Here is a 22,735-nt window from a genome sequence, read left to right on the forward strand (position 1 = left end):
TATGAAGGAGTACTTTCCTCAACTGTGTGATGTGAATGATATTTTAAATGTTTTATTTGATGTGGAATCATTCAACCATGTGAGAGCCTCTTGTTAAATGAATGACTATTTTTACTTCATGGGATGTGTTTGTACATTCGGCTGCTTTCCACATCCCCCTGTTTATCCCCACACATGGTGGTGCTGAGGGAGAAACCTAGGGCTTCCTGTATATTAGGCAAGTCACCATTCCACCGAGCTACAACCCCAGCTCATTGAAGGGTTTTACAACACCTAGAACCTGCTTTTATCCAAACAGATTTTAGTTACCAGTTCAGATTAAGAAAAAAATTATTTAAAATTTTATATTATTGGTTCCTTGGTCACATACATTTAACCATTTTTAACTGTGTCTTTTTGAAAGGTGCAGTGAACTTTTATTTATTATACTGGGTGGGGAATCAGAGCCCTTGCTGAATTCCTTAGCTGATGGACTTCTTGCTTGCTGATGGACTGTTCACCTTATTGTTTTCCTAGATATTGCCTCACGCTACCCTACACTCTGGACCGAGCAAGTTAAGAGTCGGCAGAACAAGACCAATAAAAATTCAGGTAAATTGGGACCTGGTGTCAGTCTGTAAGGGAGTATTTAATTCAAGAATTTTACCTTCTGCAGGTTTTTAAAGCTTTTTTTTTTTATTAGATTCTCTATATTCTCAAAAAGAACTGTGTGCAGCCACGCAGTAGGCTGTGCAGGCCAAGCGGGGCTGGTTGTTGGTGAGAGCTCTCTTTGAGGCAGTTTCTGAGCTGTCTGAACACTTGGCTGTTTTAGGTTAAGGCCTCCAAATGTATGGATTGTACCTGCTACAGGACAGCACTGACAGAAATGACAAGCAACTGCTTTGACATTTTGTAGACAAGCCATGCAGCTTGTCAGTGACTACTGTTTCGGGAGTTTATGGAGCTCAGTGGGCGGGTGTCCTGCTTGCTTCCTCTGGCCTTTTGTAAAATCTGAAGCTGTCCTCTGGGTTGGTGGGTAGGCAGCCAAGGAAGGTCAGAGTGACCACAGGAATTTCCTGGGATTGACCTCGTGCACAGAGATGAGAGGCAGCTACTCCCAAGGGCATCCTGGCACAGAGTGCTTCTATCTGGGGTGGGCTGTATGTATCTTTTAAAGTGCATTTTACATATGATACAGTAGAACTTTAAGAAGTGTCACAGCTCAGAAGAGAAGAATCTATGTGTCTCCATATCCAGCACAAAGAGGACTGACTGTCAGGAAGACTGTGCCTGGTATTGTTCAATCTCAAATCCCCAGGAATGCCCTGTTTGGAAATGCTTATTGTATGGTACCGCACAGTGTGAGACAGGAGCTCCATGGTGTGACAGAAAGCTTACCTGGAATGGCTAGTGGGCTGCTGAAGAGTAAGTGAGCGCTGTTCTATGTTGGTCTCTGACCATTTCCTTCTGGCCCTGGCTCTGCATGGCTGAGCCTCACCTTGTCCCCAATGGAGATTTCCTCCTTAGCTGCTCTAAGAAAGCTAGAACCCAAAGGTTTTGATACTTGTTGTAAGTATGCAAAGTTGGGAAACTTAAAGTGATTTTTTTTTCTTTGCAATGATTACTAGAGGCAACTTCCCCGTTGTTTTAGTTTTATTTCTGTTTCTGTGACAGAACACCCTGACGAAAAGCAGCTAGGGCAGGAAAGGGTTTATTCAGCCTACCATTCCAGGTCACAGCCCACCATTGATGGACGTTAAGGTAGCTACTCACCCATGATGTGAAGGCTCACTATTCCACACAGCAGGACCTCAGATCAAGGAACTCATTTCATAGCCAAAGAAGTGTGGCAGAGCCATGATGGTGCTGTTTAATGCTTGCAGACAGGCCTGTGATCTGTGTGCTTTTTACAGAGTTCAGGATCATCTGCCTCCCATAGTTGACTTGGCCCTCCTTTCCTCCTTTAGCTAACAATTAATAAATTATATATGTGTGGTGTGTGTGTGTGTGTGTGTATTGTATACATATAGTATATATGTGTATATGTATATTTAAAATATATGTGTATATATATTAAATGAGTATACATGCCCTGTTTTTTTATTATTAAAAATATTATATGAGAATATATTCTCATATATACTACATAATCTAGGCCATTCCTCCGCTGAGACTTTGCTCTCAAGTGACCCTAGGCTGTATCAGCTGACAGTTAAGGCTAAACAGAGGACCCACTGTATAAAAAGTCACCTGTATGCCTCCTTCATAACCTCACTCATAACCTCAAGAACCAGGTTTTATTCAATTCTGTTGCCATACTTACAAAAGTTATCTGATTTGATCCTGTATCAAAGCAATCGTGTATGAGAAAATAAATCATTGCTTGTTTGCAAGCAATGGGTCTTGAGAACTTCTCGTGAGAGAAGCAATGCAATTGTGGCAGACTTTGATCTGAGAAACACACAGATAAGTATGAAAACAGTCACTGGAAATGTATAGCTTAAAGGTACATTTAATTGTGCCATGGAAGGGTTTCAATTTAGACAGGTAACTTGTAGAGCAATGATACCATTTTTCAGTCACTGTTGCCAGTGTTAGGCCATTTATAGCTCACCTTCAACAACCGAGCCAGCATTCAGTGTACAGAGGATTGAAAAAAATGCCTGAGGAAAGTCCAGCTTACATAAGTTATTATAGTTTGTTTTAAATTTCTATATGTGAGTGGAATTCAAAACATAAACATTAAGTTGGTTTGTAGAAACAGACCATGAAACTATTAGGCTTTGTTTAACTGTTATAGTCTAGTTTCTGAGGGTCAAAAGGTAGCTCCCACATGGTATTGTAGGACATTAAAAGAGGTATGAGCTGCAAAGCTGTAAATACTCTTAGGGACCTATGGCTTGACTATTGTTTGTAAACTTGGCCATCAGAAGACTTTTGTTTGTATTTAATTTCTATTTTAAAAGCTACCTTTACTTATAATCATCTTTAGTAGATACAAAGATGTTTATTTAACAAAATATTTAAGAGATGGAGTATTGATTGGAAGTAGTGTACTTTCCTACTTGGATTTTATCCTGGGTTGACAAACAGCAGCTATGAGAGCTATAATTTATGAGTTATTGCTCTGCATTTTAAGTGTTGACAGTGTACTATGAATCTTGTATGCACCTTTACAGTAAATGACAAACTAGAAACAAACTGTTTTTATTTGCAAACAATATGCATAAATTAGCATTTCTCCCAAGACTTGATATTCAAATAATATTGTATGATTTTTACTATAAAATCTGTAGGGTATCATGGTAAATATCATGAGACAAGTTAAGTGCAAACCTTAAATAGGCTCTAGGGTATTCAGGAACAGCAAGAGCCGTTACTGCAAATAAAATACAAGACTCTCTTGTCTATGAAAATTACACGTAGTAGCTACATAAGGAATATTTATTTTGTAGTTTAGCAGAGTCTTGCCAGCCTATGTTTGGTGGGCCCTCACGGTATCATTGTCATGATGTTGTTAAGCAAGCAAAAACAAATAAATAAATCATGAGAGAGTGAGAGAGTGAGAGAGAGAGAGAGAGAGAGAGAGAGAGAGAGAGAGAGAGGGAGAGAGTGTTTCAGTGCCTTTATATTTTGATTCCTAGATTTTATTATCTTGGTTGGCTCACCTAGTAAGAGAACCAATCAATGTACATTAAATTAATGAGTAAATTATAAATTTGCTTTTTACTTAAGAATGCATTATTCAAATTTTTCTGTCAATGCAAAAAAAAGGTGTTCACTTCTTTCTGGTCTTGAATCATCTCACTATACTAAGTTTTATTTTTCTATTCATGGATATACATTGATTGATTACAAAGTCAATCATGGCTTTGGATAGAAGGTTCTGTAAGAGTCTTTTAATTATTGTTTATTAACCCATGTGCTCATTAAACATATATGACTCTAGTCTGTGTCCTTTACTAATGTATATCGTGCTTTTCAAACCTTTACCTGACCCTTTAAAAACTAAGTCTAGAATACTAAAAAGGATGCCCAGTTTTTCTCTCTTGAATTGTTTGTTAGCACCGTTACAAAGTAAATGTTATTCATGAATCGTGAATATTCATTTGTATAGAGTTTGTTGTGTTTTGAATGAGAATGGCTCTCACAGGCTCATATGTTTAAATGTTTTTCCCAAGTTGGTGGAACTGTTTGGAAAGGGTTAGGGGGTGTGGCCTTGTTGGAAAAGATATGTCATTGGGAGTAGGCTTTGATGGTTCAAGAGCCTACACTATTCCAGTTGCCTCTTTCCAAGCTTATTGGATGTTGTCTCAACATGTAAGTTCTCAGCAACTGCTCTAGCGCCATGCTTGCCTGCCTGCTGCCAAGCTACCCACCATGATAGTGATCGACTCTACTTACCCTCTGAAACTGTAAGTGATTCCCTATTTAAATACTTTCTTCTGCAAGTTGCCTTAGTCATAGTTTCTCTTCACAGCAATAGAAAGTAATGAAGACAGGGTTTTATGACCCACTCTAAATAAGAAGCATGTTCCAGAGTACAAGTCTAAGGCTTGTCAGTTTAATACACAGATAGAACCTGTCTGTGTGGGAATAAAGATCAGAACAGGAGGGTCTTTCTGCACTTCTAAAGCCATGTGTAGTCGAGCCAGATGATATGCCTTGGGAAAAAAAAGAACCATAGAGATGAGATGTTAGGCCAGTTGTCTGTCTCTGGGAGGAGAGATCTTTCCGTGGATGAGTGACTTGAAGACTCTCCAGCAAGATTTTATTTAGACCATATTCACATGCTATACTTCCCCTCTACAGAGCAAGCATCATCCTTTACCAAACAAACAAGAAAAAGCAAACAACAATCAGCAAGGGCCAAGCTGCTGTGTACTCATTGTTTTCAGAGGTCACAATCTTTCCCAAATGACCAAGAACTGGATTCTTACTCTAACAAGGCTCAAAACTTCTCTCAACATCCACAGATGAATCAATAGCTTGGGGCTTTTTGCTATGGGTCATATATGGAGTAGGGACTAGGGTCTTTTAATTTAACTTAATTTAATGCAGAAATGTCTGTGTAAACTCTTTTGTGGAAGGACAAGACCAGAAGGAGGGCTAGGAGGGGATGGGAAACTACCTGCAGCCTGCCTTTGGCCAGCAGAGTCCTGATGATCAGAATCAAGTTGAAGTGTGGCCCAAACTCACTGTTCTACCCTCTCCCCTTCCTATGTCTGAGTGGTAGCTGGGAGATGTCGCAAGGATACTCTTCCAGGTGAGAAGTCCTCAGTGACTCCCTGGGAGCCTCTGAAGGGCTTCTCGGTTCAGCAGGCACAGGCTCTCCAAGCACACTTGCTCTCTGGCTTATTGCAAGGCCTTTTCCAGAGAATTCCGTGGACAGGTGCAGTACAACCTGCCAGTTTCTAGCACGGAATAGATACCACGTAATGTTCACTTAGCACTGATCCGCTGTGTCCTGTCCTTCTGATCTCTCATACTGAACAGTTCCTTCCTTGGCCTGTTTTAGTCAGTGTGGGTCAGAGCTGCCACCACATCCTGCCAGGACAGTAGGTAAATGAGTGATTACTACTTTAAGACAGAAAAGGTCATGCAGGTAACCATCCAACGTCTGAGAGAAACTCACTGGTACTGTCTTCTGCATCCTACCTACATCGGAGCTTCCAGAGTTGGGGTACCTATCCATCAGAGCCTATGCAGTGAGCTTTGAGAGGAGATAGTCTCTGTGCCCTTAATGCCTCCTCATCGTGAACAATCATGATGTAATCTGCCCATTCCCCGTGGGATTTGACAGAGTGGGGAAAACAGAATCATTTCAAAATGGAACCAGACTGGAGTCAGACTGACAGAGACCTCACAAGATATCTTTACTTCTCATATCCAAACCCTTTGCAAGGAAGCAGGTGAGAGGTCTCCTCTCAGAGACTATAGCTAGGGAAAGGTGAGGCTAAGCTCACCTCTGGAGGGAGGCAAAGACATTGGTGTTTATTCTGGTCACGCTTGAGGAACATTCTGCCTAGAGTCCAAAGCCTCAAGATAATGAACAATGGTTTTTGTGTCTATGCAGCAACTATGGCACCCACCATCTGCATGAACACCAATATAGACTTCAGAGCTACCCACCTGGTAGATTCTGGTTTGAGCCCATGATCTCCACAAATGGGCTTTTGCATTCAGGACTGAAGGAACCAAAGGCCCTGCTGTGAACTCCATACCAGGTGGGGCAGCAGTGGCTACCTTTCATTTTCCTTACCCCTGCATGAACACTGAAATATTTCAGAGGTTACTGCCAGACCAAATGGGAACCATGGGGACTTCAGATCAGCCACACAAGCGGTACTTACCAAGGGCTGAATGGAGTCCATGGAGCACAGCATCTGGAGTTGTCTCCTCTGGTAACCCTGAGAGTAGGAAGATGGTATGACTTCCCTCTGTGTCAGGAAGATCTATTGATGCTCCTCCAGGTAAGGCAGGCTCTGTTATCTAGAGTAACACAGAGTTCTCCATGTTTCCTACCACCTGGGAGCTCTGAAAGGCTATAGCTATACCCTATAGTACAGAGCTATGGTGAGCAGAGTATCCAGCTACTAGTTCAAGGGTGGGTTCTGAGGACTGTAGTTCCTGGTGGCTGGGTAATCTCAAGTCTTCCCTCTTAGGTCAGGTTGTTGTGGCCTTAGTTCCAGTCACCTAGCCTGCAGGCAGTCCTGCCTGGGTACTAGCCAAGGACTGGCCCTCATCTATACCACTGAAGGGCTCCTGGGTACAGCTCTTTCTTCAGCAGTTGGACCTTCCTCCCACTTGCAGTACAGAGTAGGGAATCTGGGCGTTGGATGTCTCACAGCCTTGTTTATTTTTAAGTGCAGAGAGGAGATGTTGTGTATCTGTTTTTTCTCTGTCCTTGGCTCTTCCAACAGCTCTAGAGCCCAAGGCTGAGCCTCTGCAGACCTCCAGGGGAGAATGCTCCCTGCACTCAGTCTTGCCTGTCTCTCTGCAGACCGCTGCTTGTCAACCTTTTACTGTCTTTCTGGATTTTGCACAAGCTGGAGAAAACACAGAGGCCTGGGTTGTGTCATCTTTGGATACCTCCTCCCCTCCCCTCTGCCTGTCCCTCCTCAACAGTTAAACAGTTCCTTGGCTTATATCCAAAAGGACACCCTTGATGGTCACCATGTCCTATGGTTTTATGGGACCCCCTCAGTGGAAATATTTTCTGCCTTATTCGGGATTGATAACTTTTGCTTTATTGCATGTATTAAAATTAATGCCAAAAGATAATTATCTTTTAATTCTGCTTTAAATCAAGCTAAATTGCATTCCCTGGGGGAAAATAATATGAGTTACACTTCATTTTGTAACTTCTAGGTTTTTCCTTTTTTTTTCTTTTCAAAAGCAACCTTATAAAACCATCAAAATACCATTTAGACTCTTAAGTTGTAAAGCTTTGGCCATTCGAAGAGATCAAAATCTATAAATTACATAATTCCTATTAAGTGTAGCTGTAACCATGCATGATTTTTTAAAAATGTTCATTAAAATCCTGCTTAAAAATGTAAATGGTAGAGTGGATTTAATTTCCTAAATATAAGGGGGAAGGGAGTATGTTAATTTCAAACATGTTTAGCTCTTGGATTTCAATGTTCAATCAAACTGTAAGTGATCAGAGTTTTCAAAGCTCCAAAGTTAAAAAAAAAAATGGCAGTGAAATCAAGTGGACCCTGGGCTAGGCTGCTTGGAAACACAGCAATACATCTCCACGTAGAGAAGCCCATTTGACATTATTCTCTGAAGAGAAATAAAATTCAATTCACCATCGAATCGCTGGTACAGTAGGGGTTTCCTGTGTAAACGGAGATCCAGAACAGAAAGGGTAGGACGTTGGTTGTGCATCAAGCAAAGGATTCTGATTACACACGGTATCATTTCATTCTTAAAAGAGCTCCACGATCCGGGAGCTACTTGTCTCCATGGCAAGCACACGTTTCAGAATCCTATGTGGATGCACAGCCCAACCTGGAATGTTGGTTTCTCTTGCTGTTTTTAGCAGAAGAGATGTGAGGATTTCCAAAGATGGCTGGGTGTGGGAGGATGGGGGTGGGGTCGATCAGGCTGACAGAGGACTGGGCTGTGCAGAGAATTCTGACTGTACATGCCCTAAACATGTATTTCCTGTTAGTGTTTCTCTGCTGCCCGGCTGTGGTCAGAAGTGAGTTCTGGCTCTGGCAGATACAGAGGAGGGGGGGGGTTTCTGGCTCTGGAAGAAACCCCTAGACACAGAAAAGGGACCTTGTGTCTGAGAACTGAGAAGAGACAGTATTCTAATGGCAGAATGCATTAGCCAGGCCCTGTGATCCTCCTCACGGAACCTAGAAGAATGGCAAGAATCTGATAAGGAAGAGGTGTATTGTGATGTCTCCATGAAGATCAGAAAACAGCTGTTTCCAGATGTGCATGAGAGTTCTTGGACTTCAAAGACTGAGGCAGCATGCTCATTCTCCTGAGCAGTGCCAGCCTAGCTGAGGCCTTTTTCCTAACAACCGTCAGGGCTACCTGGAGGGCTTATTGTCCTCCAGGCCTTGAGAAGCACAGAAAGTGAGAGGCTCTGGGCTGAGGCAGCATCTCACCGTGGGATCCTGACAGAGAGTGTGGCCTCTTGCATTTGCAGCTGTACATGTGTCTTCTGCAGATGCTGGTAGAGGCTACTAGAACTTCCTCACCTAACCTACTTTCTAACAGATAGTTCTAGAGAACTATCTTATCATTTGTATTGCTGGCTCATTTTAAGCTCTCTCTCTCTCTCTCTCTCTCTCTCTCTCTCTCTCTCTCTCTCTCTGTGTGTGTGTGTGTGTGTGTTGGAAGTTAATGTTAAGATATATAGACCACCAAGAGCACAAGGTCACTATTACTGGTGCAAATTTATGAATATATTTGACTGTTTTTAATATTCACACTGAGTGTGAAGCATAACACTGCTCTCAGCAAGGCTCTGAGAGCAAGGCTGATGCACTCTGGGTACCAGTCTGACACAGGTTAAGCATACAGTTCACCCTATTCCATGAGCCACCTTCGTGCTTCCTCGACTGTGTTCTTTGAAGCCTGGTGGTTTCTTTGAGATGGATTTATTCACTTGCTTTTTCCTTCATTTCTACCCAGACCTCTTGCTATGTCTGTTGTCAGTGTGGATGAGTGTTGGTCACTGGGGCCCTTGAGTAGGAATTGGTGGAGCTGCTGCTGACAGGGTGTTACTCTGAAGCCTTTGTGCCCCCAAGGGCAGCTGGTCTCCTTCACTGTAATGGATCAAAAGTGGTGTCAGCAGCCATTGTGAGTGGCAGAGATGACAAAGCTCCCATTTACTAACTGGCATGCTGCATGCGACGCCCTTCCATGGATGGCGCCATTGGAGTTCTCCTTCACCTTGGCATCTGCTTTGATCTCACAAAGCTGCCATGATGTTCCAAAAACTTTGTTTAGCCTTTTTGGGTCTTAGGGGTTTTGAAAGAAAATTCCTTGAACACTCTTCAGAAACAAATTTTAATATTGTTTATTATTTTGCCTTGGGTGCTCTGATGAGATTCTAAAGATATCCCAGCCCCTGGGCTTAAAGAGTGGGGATTCTTTCTCAACAGTCTGAGCTAGGGCTGAATCCAGGCAGTGGAACTGGGAGAGTTGGACTCTCTTGCAGATTTCTCTTTGATTTGCAACAGAGCCTCTCTGCCTCCTCACAGGAATATCCCTCTGAGCATCCCAGATGTCGCCTCTTCCTGTCCAATCTGGACATATGAAGAACACGCTTAGTTCTGAATTGAAATGTCCTATCTCCAGACTCTCATATATGAGGGATGCGGGTATGAATGTTAGGGGACACACATCAGAATCATTGCTATTGGGGTGATTCAGACTTGAGTAGAATATTGGCGTGGAGATGGAGGTCACTATGGAGCCCAAGTTCTTGCTTTGCATACATGTAGTCCAGGAGTCTAGTTCTGGAATGTCCCCTGAGCAAGAATGAGTTTGTGCAGCAGGTGAGAGGGACTCCAGTCTTAGCTGCTGGGTGACCTCTCAAAGTTCTCTATTCAGGTTTCCATTTTTAGATAGCAAACATTGGCTGAAAGCAAGAACTCCCCTGAGGTTAGCCATGTTTTCCCAGCCACAGGTACTGTGTATAAAAGATCATTGCTCACCGACAATGCTTGTTCGCTCCGTTTATGAAAACCAGCCAAGTATAAAACTGCTAATAAACTAAGAAAATGTGCACGTGTTTTAGGAAACCTCAGTAGCATGTCTGTCTGGCACTTTAGCCAGAAGGATGCTTCTTTAATGTCCCCTTGTCCCCAGGGCATGTTCTCCTCCTCCGTGACTGCAGCTGTGCACACCGGTGAGGCCGAGGCTCCAAGCGTCTCCTGCATGCACAGTGCACAGGAAGGAGGCTGCACAGGAAAGGAAGCCCTTGAGGTTTAAGGCATGCCCTTGCAGTAGGCACCTTTAATTTCTGCACCTGTGGGTTATTCCATTCTCATATTAATACTTTGTAAACGGAAGCATTTAGCTAAGCTAGTAAGTTTATTAACATTTCATCACACAAAGCAGAGTCAGTTTGTGCAAACTTGGCATGTGTGGCGTGCATGTCCAGTCACCTGAGAGAGGAGCGCTGTTGAGAAGCATCGTGAAAATGTGCACTGCAGTAGGAGACCTGGGGCATCATTAAGAAAATCTGACTGGAGCCCGCTCCCTCTCCCTCCCCCCAGCCCCGCTGTATTCCTGCCAAAACTTTCTGAACTCATCTTGAGAACAAAGTTCTCCAAACCTCTCAGCTAAAAGATATTTTTCTCTTTTGCTTGAAAACTTAGAAGTAATCTTGAGGGGTTTTTTTTTGTTTGTTTGTTTTGTCATGGTTCTGATCCAAGGGAAGAAAAAGATGACACTTTATTTTAGAAGACAATTTTTAAAACTAAAAAAAAAAAAAAATACAATACAGCAAATACAATGCTTTGCTTGCTTGCTTGGAAATCACTTCATTAGTTTAAGATATTTTTCCTAATTTAAATATTTTTAAGCTACATTTTTCACACAAATACTGACATATTTTATGATACTCAAGACTACCCCTATAATTTTTGCAGAAGCAACTTCTTCCCATCAAGCTACACGTGAAATGAAATTATGGGTTAGCGCAAAAGTTAATAAATAAATTACTTAAGATATTTATGTGTGTTTCTTGTTTGGCTGTTTAAAAATCAGTACCTTTACTGTCTGTTTTTCTTTGTCATAGTTTATAAATACACACTGGCACTCTACAGACACTCCATGCAGCACCGCAAGCCCGTGGAGTTTCTAGAATACCCTGTCACAATTTCAATCACTTTTAGATGTGAATGAATCAAAATTAATAGTTTGGAGAAAGAAAGAAGAACATCCTCCCCCACCACAAACACACACACACACACACACACACACACACACACATACACACACACCAAAGAACAGTGTCAGGAGGCCAGTGGTACCTATGCCTAAACAGGATTGTCAAGGCAGACTGAACAGGACTTCTATTTAGATGTGGGCTAATTTATTTTAGATCCTATATACTTCATTTTGTAGCAGCTTTACCTTTCTAGACGCATTGTCCTGAGAACAGAACCACTGGTCTCCCCACTGTCTGTGTTCCATGTTCCCAGAGTTAACATGTGCCTTGACATGCTGTGTAGTCGCACTGGCCAGTGATGATGCTGGGTGCTGCTATCAGGTACTCATAGTTCACTTGATCATCTCTCTGGAAGTATATAATGATAGTCCGTGATGGCTTATCATGGCTTCAGTACCTAGGTCCTCTATGCTGCACTTGTCCATACATTGTGGCCACCAGGTACCTGTGGTCTGTCTGCTATCTTCACCATTTTGACAGGACATAGCCTCTTATATTTACCAATGTGTAGTAAAGTTTCTCAGTACCATTTTTTTCCATGAGAACTCATGTTTTAGTGTGGAATATTCCATTGTGGGGATAGTCACTATTTTATCTGTTCACCTTCTGACTTAGGTCTTGGTTGTTTCCAATTTGGGGCAACTATGATTTAATCAGCTATAGGTGTTCATATCCAAATCTGTATAGATTTATATCCACATGACCTGGCTACTCGTGTAGGTACAGGATTATAGTAAACGTCTGTGTTTGGCTTTGTTTCCTCCAATAGACATGAAATTCTGAAAGTCCACTTACCATGGTGAATGTAATGGTTTGAATGAGAACAGACCTCATAGGCTCATATGTTTAAATACTAGGTCCCTAGTCAGGAGAAGGGCTTGAGAAAGGCTCATGTCACCTTCACTGTTCTGTCTCCTGCCTGTGCATCATGATGTGAGCTCTTGGCTGAAGCCTACCTCTGTACCTTTACCCTGCCATTGTACACTCTCAACCTCTCCAACCATAAGCCCAGTTAAACTCCATCTTTTATAAGTTGCTTTTGTCATAGTGTTTTATCACATTGTCCATGATAGATCTGATCATGGTATTTTTTTTTTTGACAAATATGGAAGACTTTGGGACTCTGGTTTAGAGTGGCAAAACCATCTAAGCCCTTTGACAGAGACACTGAGCTATAGGTTTTGGAGTTTGCCCTGCTGGGTTTCTGTCTTGCTTTGGTCCAACATTGACTCACCATGCCTTGATTTCTCCTTTTAGACATAGTAATGTATATTCTGTGCTGTGTATGTTTGGAAGTATGTGATTGGCCTTTTGATTTTATGGAGGGGGTTAAAATTAAGAGATTGCCTTAAGTCTCTTTTTGTTTTGTTTCGTTTGTTTTTCGAGACACTGTTTCTCTGTGTAGCCCTGGCTGTCCTGGAACTCACTCTGTAGACCAGGCTGGCCTCGAACTCAGAAATCCGCCTGTCTCTGCCTCCCAAGTGCTGGGATTAAAGGCGTGCACCACCACTACCTGGCTTTCCCTTAAGTCTCAAAAGATACTTTGGACTTTAGGCTTTCTAATGGTGTAGAAACTATGAAAGACTATGGGGACTTTTGAAGCTGGACTAAGACCTTGCATTATGATATGGCTGTGAGACTCTGTGGACCAGGGATAGAATGTGATGTTCTGGATGAGAATGCTGCCCTCTGTGTCCTCTCCTGGCCTCCATAAGCTCTAACCCTCTGGAATGGTATGCCCAGTTAAACTCTTTCTTCTGTAAGTTACCTTGGTCCTAGCCACAGAAAGGTAACTTAGACAGGGTGTTAGTTCCATGATCCATGCCTCATCAGTGTTTGGTGCTGACAGCCTTAGGGGTTCAGTTGTTTTCTTTGGGGTGTGACTATACATCCTAATCATTTTAACTGTGACACTCCCGACAGCTTTGAAGTCCAAGAAAATTCTAGAGGAGGTTTACTTCACATCTGGGTGTGTTCCCCCCGTAAGGTATCTGTTCAAATTTTTAATTGAGTTAATTTTCTTACTGTGTTTAAGTGATCATTCTAAGTCAAGGATATGTCTTGTAAATATTTTCTCCCTGTATGAGGCCTCTTTCATCTGCTTTATGGCATCTTCTTATGAACAGATGTTTTGGGTACACTGAAGTTCAGCTTATCAGTTGATTCCATGCTTTTGGCCTGGTTGTGTCTGAAAGTCAGCCTGCCCCACTGTGAGTCACCAGTCCATTTTGCTTTCTCTGTGCCAGGGTTCCTTAAATATATTCCACTCAAGAGCCATGACCCCAGGTGTGTGTGTGTGTGTACATATATATACATATATATATATATATGCACACATATGTATATGTATATATGTGTGTGTGTCTGCGTGTGTATAAAATAGAAATGAAAACGTTTACTAATTTGTTACATTATTAATTAATCATGTTGAAATTTATTTTAGTACTATCCTTTGATATGAATATAATTTTACCATTTATTAAAGATAAAAGAAAACTTGCATGCTAATGTCATGGGTATGCTTGTTTAGTTTTACATGGAGTCTTGGCTGAACATTTGATATTGTAGATGTAGGGTACCTTAATGTTTTTTCTGAGATGATCAATACTCTGATTTTACAGTTGTTAGTGCTGAGAATATTGTTTCTCATAAACACATGGTACAAAATGTCAGAAGTATGTGTTAGGCCATTTCTAACATATGGCCGTCTTGAATCAGAACTTAGGTGTTTCTGGGGGTGTTTGTTGGCGTTATATGGTTTTATAGTGTCTTAGGGTTTCTGTTGCTGTGATGAAACACCATGAGTAGAAGCAAGTTGGGGAGAAAAAGGTTTGTTTGGCTTACATGTCCATATCATGATTCATCACCAAAGGAAGTCGGGACAGGAACTCAAACAGGGCAGGAACCTGGAGGCAGGAGCTGATGTAGAGGCCATGGAGGGGTGCTACTTACTGATTTGCTCCTCATGGCTTGCTCAGCCTGCTTTCTTATAGAACCCAGCACCACTAGCCCAAGTGTGGCACCACCCACAATGGACTGGCCCTAACTTATTTAAGATGATTTAATTGATCACCACTTAAGAAAATGTCCTACAGGCTTGCATACAGCCGGATTGTTTTAGAGTTTCTATTGCTGTGCCGAAACACCATGGGCGAAGCAACTTGGGTAGGAAAAGTTTATTTTAGCTTATCTGTTGCTTGCTTTTTGTTATATCACTTAGTTAATTAGTTAAGTGTGTATGTGAGTGTCTCTCTCTCTCTCTCTCTCTCTCTCTCTCTCTCTGTGCGTGTGTGTGTATGTGTGTGTGTGTGTGTGTGTCATAGAGCACACACATTCCAGGGAATGAGTTCAGGGCACAACTTACCAGAGTGGGTTGTCTTCTCCCACTACATGGGTCCTGGGGTTCAGCTCAGTCAGGTTCACAGCAAACGCCATCACCCACTGAGCCATCTTATTGGCCCCTTGTCTTAGTTTTCAAAGCCGCTGCTTTAGAGAGGTAAGACCTGTGCGAGGCTGAACCACTGTCTGAGCTTTTAACAGTTACAGCAGAAGGTGGAGCCACTGGCCTCAATGCTAGACGTTTCTGTGAAACAGAAGTTGCTCAGATTTCCTTTGTAAGTCCCTGGATACGAAACAAAACCACTCTCTTCCTTAACTTCCTTTAGATAGAGCCAATTTCCCAATTCCACAGAATTTTCAAATAGAATTTCCTATTCTTAGGCAATTTGATGCTCTTCTTTCTAACTCCTGAAGGTCCTGGGACAGAAGGCTCAGAGATAGATCTGGGCTGACTCACTGATGAGACCCTTTCCTGGGCAACTGTAGCAGAGCACACAGTGCTGCTGAAGCCTGACCCTTAAGGGGGACTTGACAAGAAAGGGGTTGGGCTGGCAAGTGCCATGAAGTGTCAGGCTTCACAAGGCCAGAGTGAAGATGAATGAAGTTTCTCAGACTCTCGGAACTGCCTTGACACTGGTGTGATACCTCTGAGGGTTGGGAGAACAAAGGGGTTTCAGCATAGGGTCCTTTGCTAGACACAGGGACAATGGGGTTTCACCATGACATTTCCTTGGCAGATTTCAGAATACACGGGAGTCACTAGAAAGAGACCAGGGGAAGGGACTGCAGTTTAGTAGCTGCTCCCAATCAGGGCACCTGTGAACATGCTAGAAAATCTGTCTCTGTTTGGTTTGGTAGGATGCTTCTTTTCCTCTGTCAAGGAGAATCAATATTTTGGGGTAGAGTCTATTTGCTGAGGAATATCAGCTTTGCTTTTGTGTCTACAGAGAACCTGGATCTGGGTATTTTATCCAACTATGTATGTATGTATGTATGTATGTATGTATGTATGTATGTATGTAAGTATACTTTATGGTGCAAGTGAACCACTTTGCCTAGTTTGTTTTTGAGGGATGCTCTCGGAGATGGAGGTGTGGGCAGTTTGGTTCTATCCCAGGATCGTACACACACATAAATCTCTCTCTACTTCTAGGCATCTCCTGCAGGATGCCAGTCTTGTGCTAGCCTGGGTCTCCTCGCTGATGGGATACATGGTTCTAATGCACACCTCCTGCTGTCCTGAGGGTTATAAAGAACACATGAATGCTTAGTACCATCCTGCCATGTGTGTTCGCTGTGATAGCGATGACTCTGTCTTTAACATAGCATATTATGTGAAACCCCCTGGGTTAGACTTTACTGCCAATCATAATCACATCCTGAAAACAGGCAAGGCTGAACACTGCAATCGCATTTTGGTCTTTTTGGGTGAATATTCGAGTCAATTTACACTGTCCAATCCAAGTTTTCTGGGCACCTCTTCTACCCTGCTCACTCTCCTATGTCATTGCTAGCAAATTCAGTTCTGAATTCTTTGTTTCCCCTTGATTTCTTTGATCATTTCATATAGGTTTTGTATAATTGGAAAGAGAACCACAAGAGATTCCATGACTGATGAGGACAGCATGCATAAGAATTAAGCGCTGTAATCACTTTAAGGGGGAAAAAAAAAAAAAAGAAAAGCCCCATGGAGAAAACTTTGGCACATGAAAACACTGCTGATTTCAGCGTGATCTCAGAGCTCCTCAGAAACTCAAATTATGGGGCCTCACCTCCCCCAGACCTGTGGGTCAGAAACCTGGGCAGGAAGTGGATAGCCTCAGAGCAACTCTGATATTCTATGGGCTTCCTGCTAGTGCCTTTCTTTGAGGTCACTGGGTGTTGGCAGTGCCACCATGGCACAAGTCATGAGTTGGTGAACACTCACAGTTAGTAATCGTCACAAGGTTGGAAACCAAGTCTGTGTGAGAGAGGATGATAGATCCTGGGGTTTCATGTATACATAGGCTGCAGCCAAACCTGACCCCACCTGTGACCTGCCTCCCTGCAGCCTTGCCCCGGACCTTCCTGTATATCTCTGTTACCATCCATACCACTATCCTAACACACCCTGCCTGTATTCTTTGACATCCAACCCCTGAACAAATCAACTCCCTCTCACCTCCATGATGTGTGCCAGCAGTCAGGAATTGCATCCAACCAAAGAGGGAGGAGATGCTTCCAGATACAAGTCCTGAGAGTTCAGAAAATGTCTCAGGAAGACATGAAGGAGCCTGGAAGACTTGGGGCCTACCTCCTGACACACATGATGGGTGACTGCACTCTCAGCAGTATTCCTGTGTAGCCAGCATGGGCTGCTACTTCCAGGGTGGAAGTTGATTTCTATATTTTTGCTACTGCGGGTTTTCTGTTGAAAGCTGAGAGTATGTGCAAGCAGGAGTCTTGTGATTCCAATCCTTCACTGGGTGTACTTCTCAAAGTCATGGCAGAAGCCCAATAACCAGGTGCCTGCACAGGTAGTGCTTAGCCTGAGTAGGCCTCATACTGCAAACACGTCTAGGCAGTTTCTAGCTGTGTGAAGACCAGTGTGTTGCTCAAAGTTGCCCAATAGGAAAGAGTATCCAGATCCATTAGTATCTGCTGAACCCATGCACATGGTAAGGAGAGATCATGCTTGTGATTTACTCCTAAAATAAGGGAGCAGGAATTCCATGAAACCGAGTCAAAGTATAGGGAGATGTCCAGAGTGTACTGTAGGAAGGAGTGTGGGCTCAGGCAAAGATGTAAGGCACTTCCAGCCTTCGAGCTTGTGGTCGTGACAGCCACCAGGACTTTGGCACAGGTCACCATAGGTAAATAAATCAGTCCACACTCATCAGAGCAGCAAGCAAACAGCAAGTACAGGAGTGCACACAGTTGTGTGTGTGTGTGTGTGTGTGTGTGTGTGTATTGGGGGGAGGTCAGGCTAGCCAGTAGTAGCAGGACTTTAGGAGGCTACTATGAAGTTCATCATGGAAGCCTAGGAGTTCAGAATTCTGGCCTCCCAGACTGGGGGACCAAGTCCAGAGGAAACAAAGTTATATCTAAGTTTGACCTTCTCATGGTGTGATTTTTACATTGGCTTTTGTCTAAGTCCCCCAGACACACAGAACTGAACAGGAGTGACCCTCTGGTTCTTTCCTTTTACTTCTTAATGAAATCCTTCTCTCTAATAAAATCAGCACTTTGGGGCTCTCAGTGTCATCATGCATATAGGGAAGAGTACAAACAGAAAGTTGAACCTGGAAACAATGGCAGTCCACATCTCAATGGTACTCTACAGTTCATGGGGAGACTCCATTGCTCAGCGGTGTGTGGTGAAGGGGAACAGCATGTCCTATTGGAAAAACAAAGCAGGAGTGGGTGTGCATGTGGACTGTGTGCTGGGCAGGCAGCTTTATCCTTCATAGCTATTCTGGGTCATCAAATGTGAGGTGTTGCCGACCGTGAGAAATGCCAAACTGAAAAAGAAACTGTAGGTGCTTACTTAGTAACGGACTTTGTTTAATTGCAACTGTAGAAGTATTTATAGGCTGGAAGGTAGGAGAACATTGTGGGATACCCTGGCAAACACACATGCCTCGGGAAAGCCTGAACCTGTGCCTTACTACCCACAGTGGACACTGCTCCATAACTCTGGAGAGCCTCCCCACAAAGATGTCTGCTGTATTGAGCCCAGCCACGATTCTTCACTTCTTCAGTCTTTCTTACAAGTGGATGTAAGAGGGTGTTCTTTCATTTCTGAGGTGTTCTTTTAAAAATTAGCACAATGGTTTTGAGGTTTGGTCTTGATTCATCTTTCTTCTCTGTGAGATATACATAAACTTTATGTTATTGCATGCAACATACTTTATCTGTGCATTTTTCAATTCATAGACGGGCAGTTTTAAAAGGCAGGTTGAGACTGTGGAGGAGATCCCACATCTATCTCTTCATTGGCTATTTCATAAATGTGTGCTTTACTTTCTCTTGTATAAGTGTCCAGAATAGTACAGTGGTCTCAGCACACGGGAGGCTGTGAGGAGCCTCTGAAAGCTCCAGGCCTTACACTTCCCACCAGCATTTGGTGGTTGTGATTTTAATTTGGACCACGCACATGTATGACATTTTAGAGTGGGTGGAGTCAACATTTTCATGATGATGTCTCTTTTAGTGTATATTGTTCAGTCCATGGCTTGCTTTCTGAAGCCTCGGTGAGTTTCAGATTGGAATATTTGTGGTTTTATTGATGAGAAGAGCTGGGGGTCTATGACAGACGTGTGTTAGGGACTTTCCTCCATCTGTGGTCGCCTTTTACTTTTTAATTGCATCTTCTGGTGATTGTTTTAAATTTTAATGACATCTAATTTGCCAAGTTTTTCTTCTGTGGTTAGTCTGTCCTAAAAACATGGCGGGGTACTCCTAATGCCTGCTTTTGGTCTGTATATTGCAGGTTTGATATGCATGTCTCTTTTGTCTCACGCTGGGCTGAGTGGTTCTATTTTCTTTCATTGGCACACAGTCCTGACATTCTATTGTCATTTCTTGGAAAACACACTTTGCTGTGAGTAGCTCTGGTCCTTTGTCAGTACCAGCACCGGTGGACCAGCTTTCTTCTCCACTCCTCTTCTTAGCTGTCACATCCCACTGTCTGGATTAGTGGTTTAATATCATCTTTTCAAACATGGTGCTATTAGCCGTGGAACCTTGAAGCAATGCTTCAGATGTTATTTAAGTCTTTAGAATTGACATGTTCATTTTAGAGTCCTCACGTCAGTTTCCACTAAAGTCCGGATTTTGATAAGAAATATGTTACATCCACCAATTAATTTAGAGAACTTAACTTTGTAATGTTATAAATGTTAATGTTTATAACATCTTGCTACACACCTACATTCTGTACTTCCCTATTGATTCAGTTAAATTTTTGTCTTTAGTAATGGCCTTTCAAAATATCTTGTACCTCTCATTATGAATTTATTTCCAAGTATTTTAGTTTTGATGTTATGTCAAATGACATTTGTCTTTATTTTGCAATCATTTACTCATAGTATATAAAATATAAATAATTTTGTACATTCGTTGGTGGTTTTTCCTTTATGAATGTCTTAGGATATTTTATATATCCAATAGTGTTATGTGTGTTTAAAGACATTTTTATTTCTGTCATTGTTGTCTTTATTATTTTTTTCTTTATGACTCTGTTGCCTTGCCTAGGACCTCTCATAGAATGCTAAATAAAGGAAGGCCATTTCCACATGATGCCAACTGTGGACATTTAAAGAATATGTCCTTCCTCTCAGACTAATCTTTTCACATTACAAGTTTTCTAAGTTTTGCCATTTAAGTAATGAAGTTATTCACCTTAATTAAAAACAAGTCACCTCATTCTTGTCAGAATACTGACCACCCTAGAGCAGCTGGAAGTGCCTGCCCTTGAGGCACAATGCCCTGACATCTCTGACAGGGCTCTTGAGTGTTCCCTGTGAAGTTCTAACCAGCCTCTCCAGTAGGAGTTTTGAGAGACAGTAAATTCTCTTTCCTAAGACACATGTGCAGTTCCAGTGGCTGCTCCTTTCATGAGGTTCTGAGGGAAGTCAGCTGTGTCTTGGTCTGCTCCAGCTGATGTAACAAAGCTTCATGGAAGAAGTCTTTTAGAAATAACCCAAGGCTATTTTCTATAGTTTGGGAAGTCCAGAAATCCAATTCCAAGGTGCAGGCACATTTAGTTTCTGGAGACCTGTCTTTTTGTCTGTGTGGATGACACCTTCTTGAGCTGTCTTAACATGCTGGAAAAGGCAGATGAGTTCCCTCTGACCAGCTCTGGGCTCTACCCTATGACCAATCACCCCAAAGACCCCATTCCATCACCTTAGAAGTGAAGGCTTTGATGTGTGATTTGGAGACATACACATACACACATATGTTCACACACGAACTCACACACATAGGCACACATGCACATGCATATACACACAAACACACAAAGACTCACATGTACATCCACAAACACACACAAATGCACACACAGGCACTCACGATCACACACAAACATACACACTCACAAACACAGGCACACACATATACACGCACAGACACACTCTCACACAGATGCACATGCATATGTGTGCTCACACACAGGCACACACGTATGTGCACACACAGAGATACACAGACACATACAGATACAGACAGAGACACAGACAAACACACACACACACACACACACTCCTACCCTTTGTATTAGGAGCAGGAAGTCTCATGGCCAGGTAAATCCAAACTCGGATTCCATTGCTTCATCTGCAGTTTCACCATTCTTCTTTTGTGCTGAGTCAAATTTTTGGAAGGATTAATTCAGAGTTAAGTTATATAGTGAAAGTCAGCCTTTTTATGTTGAAAATCAGCTATACTCAATTTCTTCTTCAGACCCAACTTAGAAATTAAAAGATAGAAGCTGACAGGAAGCAGACCCTTCTAGGACTAATTAACTGTGGATTGAGGTAAATGTGACGAGTGTTATATTTAACATTGCGCTGACCTACAGTGAGCTTTCTGTGTCCCAGGAACTCCAGAGTGTCTTGTGCAGATCTCTGCCATGGACTGGGCCTGGGAGGGGCTACAGAGGGGACGTGACTACAGTATGATTTGTCTTATTGCTTTACCTTCTTATTCATGAAGGCCTTACTCATTAAAACATCCTCTGCCTTCACTGTGGCTTATCCTACAAGAGAATGTGATTCCATCTTTCCAGTAGCCTTGAGTTTCCAAATGCAAGCAGATTGTGAGCCCTCGACAGACAACTTCCCTACCCTGACATTCATACAAACAGGATTTCGTCAACCAATGCAGAGTGGCTTTGATATTTTACAATGTGTACAACAAATTTTAGAGTTTCCTTTAGTTCGATCAATTAAATATGACATAAATTTCTCATAGGGACACTTCAAAAATTTTCCATTACTGTTCCCGTAGATACAGTATGTCCTTGGAATGGAGCACCAGACATATTTTGTGGCCAGATAATCACGCTGTACATTCTATGACCTAATAAGATTTTGGAAAAGTGCCAACCAAGCCTTAGGTAACGTGAGGAGGGCTGCGCTGAGGAAGCTGCCTCCTGCAGCTCACTTGCTGCTCCCACAGTCTGTCCCATTTGTGCTCAGACTGTCTTCCACAGAGAAGTGTCGACTGTCTTCAGAGTGTTGCCTGAACCCTTGTGTTGCTTGGCTTCCCTGAATGGCTATCACAGCTGTAACAGACTTGGGAAGAAAGGCCAGTGACTGTTGCTTTATGTTTCATACCAGCCTTCTGGTGATACTTGGGTAAAAACTTTGTCAAGTATCCAGCTATCTGAGGTGTATTTCATTTGTGTGTCTGCATATGTTAGTTGCTCATAGAATATACACAGAAAGTGCAGGTTATATGGGAAATATATGTCAGTCAAGGCCCAGTTTCTTAATTTCTCTTTTGCTTTTAGTCATGAGGGTTGAGCAGTCCCCACACTCAGAGCTTATCCTCCATGATGTCTGTCTGGACAGATGTTTAGATTAGCTTTCTTCTTCCTCATTCCGTAGTCCTGAGTAGCAACATAGGGGAAGGATCAGCAAGCTACATTGGTTACAGTTAATACACAATGCTGTGGCTTTTAGAAATATAGAAACTGCATTTGATGGTACAGTCGCCTCACAGATAGATCACAGAAGCACAGACAGTATTGTCCTCAGAATCACCAAGCAAGCTGACATCGATGTGGCTTTCTAACTACTATTTATTGTGCCTAGAGGCATTCACGTGCATGTAGTGAATGGCACGTGTTCTTTCAGCACTGGAGCAATGAGGAAAGTGACAGCAGACATTTATGAAACAGAGGTCCAGTTTGCATCTGCAATCTCCTAGTCTTTAGAGCATTATCTGGGCCAGGCTCCGTCTTTTGTACCACCCCTGATGCCTGTAGTTAGGCCAGCACTAAGG

The 22,735-nt window shown here is 42.5% G+C and overlaps 1 protein-coding gene across 1 annotated transcript in view; it reads left to right on the plus strand.

The window, feature by feature from the left end:
* Smoc2 (SPARC related modular calcium binding 2) overlaps positions 1 to 22,735 on the plus strand; it is a 129,694-nt gene that overhangs the window by 71,749 nt on the left and 35,210 nt on the right. Inside the window, exon 7 of the mRNA XM_028783487.1 lies at positions 517 to 591. Coding sequence (XP_028639320.1) covers positions 517 to 591 — 75 coding nt within the window. The remainder of the gene's footprint in view (positions 1 to 516; positions 592 to 22,735) is intronic.

Source organism: Grammomys surdaster, unplaced genomic scaffold, assembly GCF_004785775.1.
Source record: "Grammomys surdaster isolate TR1022 unplaced genomic scaffold, NIH_TR_1.0 1136, whole genome shotgun sequence".
Classification (NCBI taxonomy): Eukaryota; Metazoa; Chordata; class Mammalia; order Rodentia; family Muridae; genus Grammomys; species Grammomys surdaster.